At 37.5% G+C, this 10,960-nt stretch overlaps 1 protein-coding gene across 5 annotated transcripts; it reads right to left on the bottom strand.

Moving 5' to 3' along the window:
- Positions 1–191: 191 nt before the first annotated feature.
- Positions 192–10,018, bottom strand: LOC131335465 (cyclin-A2-3-like). 5 transcript variants are annotated; one of them, XM_058370827.1, is made up of 13 exons: positions 9,862–10,018; positions 7,929–8,410; positions 7,320–7,599; positions 5,939–6,069; positions 4,525–4,617; positions 3,175–3,308; positions 2,343–2,418; positions 1,423–1,499; positions 1,300–1,333; positions 1,054–1,203; positions 824–958; positions 692–715; positions 192–646 (listed from the first exon to the last, which is right to left on the bottom strand). In XM_058370827.1, the coding sequence occupies exons 2-13, from the start codon at positions 8,346–8,348 to the stop codon at positions 599–601; spliced, it is 1,602 nt and encodes a 533-aa protein (XP_058226810.1). In that variant the 5' UTR covers positions 8,349–8,410; positions 9,862–10,018; the 3' UTR covers positions 192–598. The 5 variants fall into 5 exon arrangements, with proteins under 5 accessions (XP_058226810.1, XP_058226812.1, XP_058226811.1 ...); XM_058370829.1 differs by having other exon boundaries at positions 692–712; XM_058370828.1 differs by lacking the exon at positions 9,862–10,018 and adding an exon at positions 9,715–9,852.
- Positions 10,019–10,960: the final 942 nt, after the last annotated feature.

Raw genomic sequence — 10,960 nt, 5'->3', positions numbered from 1 at the left:
TGGAAAATTGTGAGATAGGGGCAAATTCAACATTTTTCATGTCAACCAGGTATTTCGAGGTCTGACGTTATCGATTCAAATATTTGAAGGCTCCATGTAATCAACTTCCACATATGTAGTTCTTCTCAGCAAATTCCCGCACATTTATCCGATAAAAAGAGAACACGCAAGAAAATGAGTTGTACAATCAGTTGAGATAAAAACAGTCAATCCAGTGATCCCTTGGCAACAAAGCAAAATATACAGTCAATTACATCAACCAAAAGCCAATTTTTTTTCCTGTCAGGTGACTACCAAGTTGGCAGACAGAGAACTTCCACCACTTGGGGGGCTTAGACATCTACATCTAGACTTCAGCTTACAAAGACATGTTTGGAAGAACCAAACCCAACTGTTTTGCAAAAGAATTATGAACATAGATTAGAAAAGGAAAAGAAAAGAACAGAATAGATATGGACTGAGAAGAGAAATAGAAACAAGATTTAGGATAAGACATCAGATGCAACCTCAAGGAAGAGAGGCCAAAATAAAGAGGAAACTCTCATCTTGTTGGGTGTCGTCATCTTTCTGTTAGCGTTCCATTGTAGCTATGGCAACATCAGCCATTCTGTCCATAGAAAAGCGTTTGAAGAAGTTCCGGGGAAGTTAAAGATGCTCCTTAGAAAAGCGTTTGAAGAAGTTCCGGGGAAGTCAAAGCTGCTACAGATTTATACTGCTAAATCAAAATATACTGCTGTTAGCATACAATCATCACATTGCATGAGATGGTAAATCTTGGATCAAGCATGATGATCTTCTCAACCATTCAATCACAATTTCTTACCTTATCTTGCTTGTACTTCGAGCGAATAGCATTCAGAGGGCAACCGTCAGTATTCAATTGTAAACATTGCAATGCCTGAACTGCAGTTTTTAAATCTGATGCCTTGTAATTCGTGTAGTGTTCGAGTGTTGCATTCTGAAATGTATCACAGTGAAGTAACAAGTTTAGAAAACCCGACTACCTAGAGCTCAACAGTGGAAATAAAGAAACAAAAGCGGGGGGATACATACCCATGGGTGGCTTGACTGATCTAATGTCCATCGGGCTAGGAATACAGCTGAGGCAGCAATTATTGAAGGAATGAATTTCAAGAACTCATATTCCACCAATGTCAGTTCTGCTAAATAATTGGCCAGAAACTCCAGTTCAAGACTAGGGGTCTGCAAGGGAAAAATGATTAAGAATTCAAAGTTAGTCTATCTTTGAACCGAGAACGCCCAAAAAAATTTATGCATGACCTCAACCAACAATCTTACCTTGTAAGAAGCTTGTGCTGCTCGTAAGAATCTCCTGTAAACAGTAAGATGTGCATAAGGCTTAAGTGATTACACATAGGCCACAAGCAATGAAGATGCAGTATTATAGGGAAGAAGAAGTACCTCAGGAAAGATTTCGCAGTGGGTGAGGAAAGCTGAAAGGCCAAGTAGTTCAAAACTTGACTCTCCATTTTGAGGACCTGCCAGTTACTTGATAAGCTAATTTGGTACAGCCAATAGGGAGCCAGCATAATTTCAGGAAAAGAAAAAAATATGAAGATTAATATCCAATGGACAGACAGCTGAAAAAGAGTCATTCCTCTAACACTAAGTGTTCGTAGTTTTGTGTACACAATATGCAACCATACTCTACAGATGGACAAGGACAACATACACATTGCAGTGCAGTGCATCATTATATGCCTATGCTAGGTTGCAAAAGTTGGAAGGGAACATAGGTTTTTCAGGAATAAAAGTCACGATAAAAATCATATCCTTTGCATCACTCGTGATGGCCAACCGATCCAGCATGAGAACGACTGCGTGGAATGGTAGCCTGGTCGACAGATAATTGAATCAGACTATCAGAGTGGTGACTGTGGTCATGGCATTCTGAGTACAACTTATACACATGAAATATCTGCATCCAATTCGACTTTCTATTTGAACCATATCCAGTCAAATGTAGATTCAGCACCATACTATGGGTTAACCAAACAGGACCACAAGTTCACATTGCATCTGTGAAGAGTATCTTGATAATATTAAATGGAGTTCAAGTACGGCAATGAATTTACATTTATTTGTTTCATGCTAGGTACTACAGGATAAGACTTAGTTACGTTTGGTTTGTTTTAGGAGCAATATAAACATGCTAAAGCGAAAAGAGAAATTTGAGTTTCAAGAGGCACTTATCCACAACAATATGCTTTTCAGTTCCATGGGAGATTTCCTCGTTATCTTTGTCGATCATATGAGTATTGATGTATTCAATTTGGCTAATAAACTAACATAAAGAAGAAATGAAGAAACTGGGGACATACCTCTTCTCGATTGTAAGTATTGTCAGTGATAAAGCAAAATTCCTCCACACGAGGAGCACAGATCTCTTCATACTTCCTTTAAGCCATAAAGAAACAAATCATATTACGATCTTGCTCGACCGTTAGGCTGACGATAATAAACATATAATGACAAACAAGTTTGGATATTTTTTCGGATATCAGTACACTTTCTACACATTATCCTCCGCCTAATGGGCAGAAGTTAGCATTTTCATCATATTACAGGCTACATAAACATTACAAATTCAGTGTAATCAATTGATTTACATACAATATTCCCCAAATAGAATAGTAATCCTCGTTGATTATCCACTACGTTAACATAAACGTAGTTAACCACATCTCCAACTCTCTAACCTCCTTAAAATGGCCTAGTTAGTCATATCTCCCCGGAGACTTTCATGGAACTCTAAAGCCTGGGTATCAAAGAAGGTGATAGTGACGTCATTACTGTATATTATGTATAAATTAAGTGTGATATATTGGATAGCTTCTGCACAGATTGAGTGACCTCTCACTCAAACCATTTGCTACCACGTCAGGAGCCACCGGCATCGTGGAAAAAGAGTTTGCTACGATTTCAGCATAAGTATTACACTAAGTGAGATGCACATGAGATGAACACCGATATTCTTTTTAGCCTTATAACCCAGCAAATTCTATCGATAAGTTACATATCACCATTGGTTTCTTCCATGAGTTCGACAGTATTATCTAACAATATTGAGTACAATACATGCCTCCAGCTTAATATTTTGATACAACAGATCTGAAAAGACACATGCTCTGAATTACACTACTGCAAACTTACGAGGCAATCAACATGCAAGTGATGCCGAGCAGTTGTAGTCTTTGTCTTTCGATATAGTTTTGAGAGAGAAACAGGTCAATGAAATGCACTGTGAGATATAGTGTGTCAGCTGCTAACTTATATTCCTCAGATACCTGAAACCGAGTTAAAAATAATAATTACATCCCCCTTCAGAAAAAACAACATTAAAGAAATAGGCAAAAAGGAGTAATCTCTACACATATGAATGACATACTAAGATTATATATGTGCCTACGTATTTCAGTTACGTGATGTTCCAAGTGATTGTAATATGTTATTATACATGTATACCAGATTAACCTTTAGATAACAAGACATTATCTTGCTTCAAAAATTCAAGAAAGAAGAAGTATCTAATTTTTTCCCAGGCAAACGTTAGAAATTTAGAACTAACTTTAGGAAGAATTGAAAGAGCAGAGAGGATGCTTCTTTGGGAGAATTAATATATCTTCTGAAAGGCCACTTCCAGAACAACAACAACAAAAAACAGAAAAGCAATTCTTGGAGAACCGACTCAAACTTCGGGAAGTAGTGAAGTGCCCTAAAAGATCACTAGCATATTTTTGTAATGCACCAAGGAGAAAGGAGGAAAAAGCTACCAATTAGTACAAAGAAAAAATTGGGTCTCGGGAAATTGACCAAGGCAACTAAGTAGCTGAAGTCCTAATTCCACCCTTTCCTTGGTTCTGCATCACTATAGCAAATGATAAGGATCGCATAGATATAAACAGCGTGAATGCAGCACTGCTCTGAGTGGGAATAGGACCCTAACTGTGAAAAAGACTAGGATAAAAATTGAAAGTGCTTTTAATGATCCTTTATTTATTTATTTGCTAACCATCAAAGGTTGCACAAAGGCCAACCAATGCACCTTTGGGCAACGGTATTATCAATGTAGATGTGGTCAGCCAGTTGAACAGAGTTTCTCCCTCAATAATAACCATCGGCAATTCTAGAGGTAGCAGCAATAGCAAGATTGTTGTCTTCTAAAGACTTGCCTAATCAAATATAGTTCCTTAGAGAACATGGCATAATGATGTTGCAGCGAAATGATCAGATATTCGATTCAAAAAAAAATTGCACTCCGCTCCGTAAAAAAATTACAAGCAATCAGAGAAAGAGTAATGACTAAAATCCAAAACATATCAATCTCAAGTTTTCACTTGTTCAAAGGACAAATGGATGCCAGTTGAGGAAATCATCTCATGTTAATGAGTAAAATACTAACCCGCATTCACTTCCAAGGTACATTTGCAATTAATAAATATGCAACAGAAAATGCATAAATTCGACTGCTGGATTTAGTAACAAGGTGAAAACCACACCGACCTCGACAAGCCAATCAATTAAAATTCCCCTCATGCTTTGAGTGATATCTCGCTGTACTTCTTCCATAAAATTTGTATGTGCCCTTCGCATCAGCTGGAGAAACAAATGGTATAGCACATATTATTGTAAGGCATCTTGTAGAGAGAAAAATAGGGAAAGAGACAGCACAAGGTTAGAATCTTAGCAGTTACTGATAGTCAAGGTTGTTTTGTGATTGAAATGGTTGTGCAGAATGCCATTAAAACATTTTAGAGGTTAAAAGCCCTAGCTTTCAAACAGGAAGTCAGAGTCCTTTTTCAGGACAGGAAAGTCTGATTGACCTATACAAGCAGCGGCTACTCACGTAGGAGATGACAACGACATATTTCTAATTTATAGTTGCTAAGCATATGGAGTATTTCTAGGCACTATTGCTATCCATGAGATCCGTTCACTTCATAGTCTCTGAAAAGCCTCTAAATCCTTACTCTTCACTCCAAACCTGTGGAACTGGGGAATGAAATTATCCTATCGGTTTATGTATTGGACTGCACATTCCGAAATGTGTTACACCAGCGGTCACAAACAGCATTTAGCGATTCAAAGCGACCCTCAATTTTTCCCAAACAATCAAATCTTATAAACTGAAAACATAGGGAGTAGTGTTTTGGAGAGACAAATATGAAACAAATTGGTCATTATGCTCCTAGAAATGTGTTTTTTGCATGAGTATTATGAAATTACTATCTCGTTTTATGGCAACACAAAGAAACCTACCCTTATTGTACCACATTCTAGGAAATGTGATGTAACACATCCTGTTCAAGTTCTTGTTCCTCATACCAGAACGATCTGCAATCCAAGTAAGATAGCTCTCAACCTCTCCCCTATTGTTACCACATACAAACCCTAAAAATCTCATAAACTATCTCAGGCTTTTGGCCATCAAAACTGGACACTTATTCTCAACATAGCCGATAAATGGCCGTTAGTCTTGCTCCCCTACGTCTAAGATTTGGCTCAGTACTCCTTGGAGAGTGACCCTGCACCTAACTTCATCCTATAGGAATGTCTAAGACTCTTCTAAGGAGAGACATTATTGAGTATTGGAGGAAATGAAAACATTGAAAATCAATGTCAGGGTAGTTGTCAAGCTAAACAAGAAGTATCGTAAACATAGCTTCACAGGATGGAATTGGAAAGGGGATGTAACATAGTCAAATGCCACAGAAGGTATATTCAGCATGCATGCCAAAATAAGTGTCGCTCACTAACTTGAGGTAGTTATTACTTGTTGCGGTCATGTGTCTGCAACCGTTGACATTTACTTGGGGAGAGAATCAAATGCATAAAATCATGAAATTACACTCTGAAGCTGATCATCATCAGCAGTACAAGAACGACAAACAGATCAAATAACATCGACATCACAAACCTCCGCAACATGTAAATTGCTGTAGATATCAGGAGCGTAGAGGCTGCACAATTGAGACTCCTTGTGGTCAGAATCAATGTCTATAATGTCTGGATTGATAGATTCCGACTTCCCACCAAGGCCAACTTTATCTGCAGTCGATTACCAAAAATGTCATTCTTGGTGAGAAGTGAATTGACATAATACACCATGTAAAACAAAAGCCAAAGAACTAAAAACAAGACAAGACATCGATGTAGGAGCTAAACCCCACTGTAAAGCCTTGATATTGCTCTAACCGTATCAAGAGTCAAGACACAGCACTTACAAACATATGGCATCCTATGAATGACTAAACCGGTATAATCACATCAACTTTTGGGAGAAGGGAAGCAATGCTGTAAGGAGTGATCCAAGAAAGGCTTATTCGAAAATGGATTTGCAACTCATCTTTTAAACGAAGTTTGATGAAAATGGACCTTCTATTAGGCGGTTGCCATGATAGTGAAACCTTCTTGTGAAGTAGTGATTTTCACTGACCATAGCAGGACACGAAAAAGCATCAGTCAATATGCACAACTGGTTGAAGTTAACTATTGAAGTTTGAAAAAACAATAACTGTAGATGGGTAAAGATTGGCCTAAGATACTAGGAAACAGCTAAAGTGTTGAGAATGTTGTACTTAAATGCAATACCCTAAATGAGTGAGACCATATAATACCATCAATTCTCGGGAGCATGGAAGCACAGGTGATAAAGAGCGGTCTTTAAAGCAGCAGTTGGGAAACTGATTCCATCAGTTGGGAAACTGATTCCATGTGTTGTGGAATTCTCTCTAGAGTATTCATTTAATTTACAGCTTACAAAAATCCTACAGCATTAGATCAAAGGAAACAGGAAATCATGAAAGCCTTTACTATGCAGAAAGCTTGACATATCTAATTGCCTCTTTTTCTGCATTTTATTTCTTTTTCTAATACAAAAGTATTACAGATCAGCATTTACTGATTTAAACTTATAATTTCCCTTTATGTATCCCTCCATACTCCATAGTGTTTGTCACCGTTAATTGCATAACTATTAGCAAGTCCGACATGAGACATCACAGCTCTTGATTACTGTCTGCTGATTTTCCCTCCAAATCGGGGCTCTAACCTACAGTATTTTAGCAGTAGATGCAAATGAATAAATAAGTAAAAAAATTATTGCTAAGGGTGTCAGTGTGAAGCATTCAACCGAAACACAGTACGTTGGAAGCATATGAACTTCAAGAACGATTATGCTCTCCATCAGCTGCTCAAATATGAAATATGTGATTTTCAGATGCAATTAGTGTCATAATTGGTAAATGTTTTCATGTTCAAGGATATGAGAAATTTAAAGGCAAGGTCCGGAAGGAAACCTCTCTTCGAAAACTTTTGAGCTTGGGAAGGCACCGTGTTTTCTTTCCCAGTCTGAGGATTGTCATAACACCCTTGTACAGTAATCCCTCTCTGCAAAGTTATTTTGCTTTCCCACACCACTGGACATTCACCTTCTGAGGATTTAACTTCTGTATTTAGAAATAATTGAGCTGCTTTCAATTTTAAATCAGCTGGGAGCTTCTGCATTGCTACTGCAACAGAGGGAGCAACCTTGGAAACATTCACTGAGCCCTTTCTGGTCTGTTTGCTATTGTTTTTCTGACAATCAGCATAAGTAACAGATGTCAAATTACGAAATACACAAACTCTGCAACCAGTGTCATATACATCCATATAACTCAGCAACTATCTGCAAATTTTGGAAATACGAAAGGCTGCAGCTTTTACTTGATCATGCACAAATTCTGAAACCAGTTAGTCCTCTTATACAAAAAAAGGCTGCTCAGAAAACAGAATAACTAGCCAAATTTGAGTGAGCTCTGAAATGACCAATTTCAGCTACTAAGTAGTACAGAAGAATTCTTCTGCATGTTATTGTCATTTTAAACAAATCGAACAAATTTTCAGCAGAAGGATAGTGTACAAACCGGAACTTTTGGCGCCATGAGGCAGTTCCTATAGGAATCACAGAAAACATTTGTGACATCCTTAAGCACTGCCCTTCTCTTGTTCTGAACACCTGCAGTAACAGGAGCACTGCTGTTCACCTCATCTAGGGCTGCTCTTTTTGAATTTGTGACATCCTTAAGCACTGCCCTCCTCTTGTTCTGAACACCAGAAGTAACAGGAGCACTGTTGTTCACCTCATCTAGGGCTGCTCTTTTTGAATTTGTCCGTAGAACGCGCTTTTGATCCTGCTGCTTTGTTGAAAACCGGTTTTCATCCTGTTTCTTTGTTGCTTTTGAAGGGTAAATCCCTCCAGATTGCTGACAAGCAGCAGCTCGAGCTCGTGTTATTCGAGGAATCGGCTCTCCAAAATTAGCAGTAGCCAGATTCCCTTTCTTCATAGTTACAGGCCTTGGTGAAGGAACAAGGCGGTGCTTTCAAAGACAAATTGGACTCATCAAACCTGCAACAATATGCATATATTAGGGCCATCAAAAAACAAGGAAAATGTCAAATGGGGCGTTGCTTGGTAGGGAAGTGACAAGCTGCAACGCCTGTATGTAAAAAACAACACTAACTCTTTCGACGAGCAAAGTAGTGCACATCTAAATGAACAAAAGGATTGCACAAAAACATGTACAACTGATGTATGGAAACAATGATGTATTTCACGAACGATTCAAGGGATCCAATCCAGTAAACAAAGATGTATATCTGATGATTCGATTTCCAGCATCGAACTGTTTGGCATTGTGATTAATTTCAAACGAACAATGATGATTGGAAACTGCCCACATTATCCAAGAACCAAATGTGGAAGCAAAGAAGAACATTATTATATTCAAATAACTAGTGAAAACTTCTTCTAGCCTGTAAACTCTTCTGCGAAACTTGACTTTAATCAATCACTCTAAGTCTCTAAAGGCAAGAGCTGATTGAAGATTTTCATACATGAAAGGAAGAAAGTCAAACTTCCTTATCGTACACTAAGTTATTCGAGGAAAACCCCATTGTATAACCTTCTCTTTTAGTAATAATATCAGAAGGAAAAATGCAACCCAACGCAATAGCCTTCTTTTACATGTATGCGCACTGAAATAAGTGCCATTGCACCCATCCTGTTCTGCATCCAAGTTTAGGTCCAAATTGATGTTAGACAAAAACAAAACAAAATATTGGACGTAAACTCATTATTACCACATGAGATAATAACATACCTCTTAAAATAAGAGCTAAATCGATGAAATTATACACAGAACATTCGTAATGCAGTGGTTTACCAAGTTCTATTTGGAGACACCAGAACTGGGTACAAATCAAACACACTTTATATAATCAGGGGAAAATATCTTCAGGAAAGGGCAGCCAAAAGATCAAGAAATTTTAAATCAAGAAAAGACATGTACGATCAAGAAATTGGCAATAGCCATTCACCCACTTGAAAACAAACCAACATGCATAACTCACATCAACAGTTCTCCAGAAATCTGAAAGCATCAATTCTAATTTGAAAAGAAAGATAGCCAAAAAAAAAAAAAAACCATTCAAGATAAAGAGGAGACAATGGTAGAGAGATCTATCCAAAGAAAAGTCATATACTAATATGCGCCATTTGATTGCTAAGATAAAAGTGAAATTCCAGTGCATCAAGGTCTGGATTTCTTTCCCAAAAAAAGAAAAATGTTTAAGAAAATTTACACCAGATTCATTCTAATTCAACTTCTTTCCTTTCGAAACCGTTTTCTTGGGTTTTAAAGAAAATCCAACCTTCACGTTTGAATTCTTTCCATTCAAACATGAAACCCACGTTTCAAAACTTCAAGAAAATCATCAAGTCCATCACAAAACGCAAAACCCTAATCGGAATGTACACAACAGAGGCGAACAAAACCCAATGTGGAGCTAAACCTTTACTCTGTCTCTGAGCTCAAAGTCCTCTACAAAAAGTGGGTAAGGTCAATCATGCAGGGAGCTCTTCTTGTGAGAGAGATTTAGAGAGAGAAAATAACAGGAGCGTGAGAGCGGGATAGTGTGGAGTTCAAAAAAGGAAAAAACCCCAAGGAGAGAGAGAGAGAGAGAGAATTAACGTTTAAATTATGCGTTCAGTCCGAATTTACAGTGATGGCCTCGAGGTTTGACCAAAGGTTGACTAAGACAGTTCTTGATTATAACTATATCTTTAATTGCGTACTTAATGGAAAATTTGATATCGTTACCTCGCTGGGCCAGCTCATCCTTTGTGTTTACGTTTTAATTAAACGTTTACCCCTGGTGGGTCTGAGTTGTTTGAAATTTGCCAGGGTGTCATAGGTCATTTCGCGTGTCAAATTTTATTTGTTGGTGAATGAACATTTTAAATCACGTTGAACCAGATCCATAAATGTAACCGAAATTTCGAATTGACAAGATTTGTAGTAATTAGTAGCAGTAACAAAAATGCAAGAAAATTGAACCGACGAGGCTTGTTTTTAAAATTAAAATAAACTTTTAAAAGGAACTTAAAATAAATTATTACTCGGCTTGGTTTAGCACATGATATTGATTGAAAATCAAGCTATTCAAATTTTTGGGATGTTAGTGTGTCAAGTTTCATTTGTTAGAGGGACGAACGGTTTAAATCACGTAGAACCATATTCATAAATGCAACTGAAAAAATGGAATGACAGTGCATTTGGAGGCTTAAAATTAGAACCAATAAACTGATCAAACAGCTCAAATCTGAGTTCATGAGCTTTCATTAATAACTTATTCAATATCGATTTGTTACATAACCGATTAAGAGAAAGATACATATGCACCAACAGTTGTACCCTTTCCTATTTTATATTTCTATAGAAGTACCAATTGAGCTAAGTGGAAGGAGCAAACAAAGTGCCTGAAAATAGAAAGTGAGATCTGTTTTTGAAATTTGAAATGGTGGATGGATGAATCTGGTATATAAGCTGAGCTAGTATTGTAGTATTAGTAGAATTAAACATGTGACTTTTAGCAGCTTTATGGCAGCAAAATGCTG

This window comes from Rhododendron vialii, chromosome 8a, assembly GCF_030253575.1.
Source record: "Rhododendron vialii isolate Sample 1 chromosome 8a, ASM3025357v1".
NCBI lineage: Eukaryota > Viridiplantae > Streptophyta > Magnoliopsida > Ericales > Ericaceae > Rhododendron > Rhododendron vialii.
This window is presented reverse-complemented; position numbering and strand designations above follow the sequence as displayed.

What these genes read in the sequence shown, in the direction of transcription:
- LOC131335465 (XM_058370827.1), bottom strand. Translation starts at nt 8,348, where the DNA reads ATGAAGAAAGGGAATCTGGCTACTGCTAATTTTGGAGAGCCGATTCCT. An exon ending in ATACTTACAATCGAGAAGAG is followed by an intron (nt 1,500 to 2,342) that starts GTATGTCCCCAG and finishes AGTAACTGGCAG; the next exon opens with GTCCTCAAAATGGAGAGTCA. An exon ending in ATCAGTCAAGCCACCCATGG is followed by an intron (nt 959 to 1,053) that starts GTATGTATCCCC and finishes GATACATTTCAG; the next exon opens with AATGCAACACTCGAACACTA.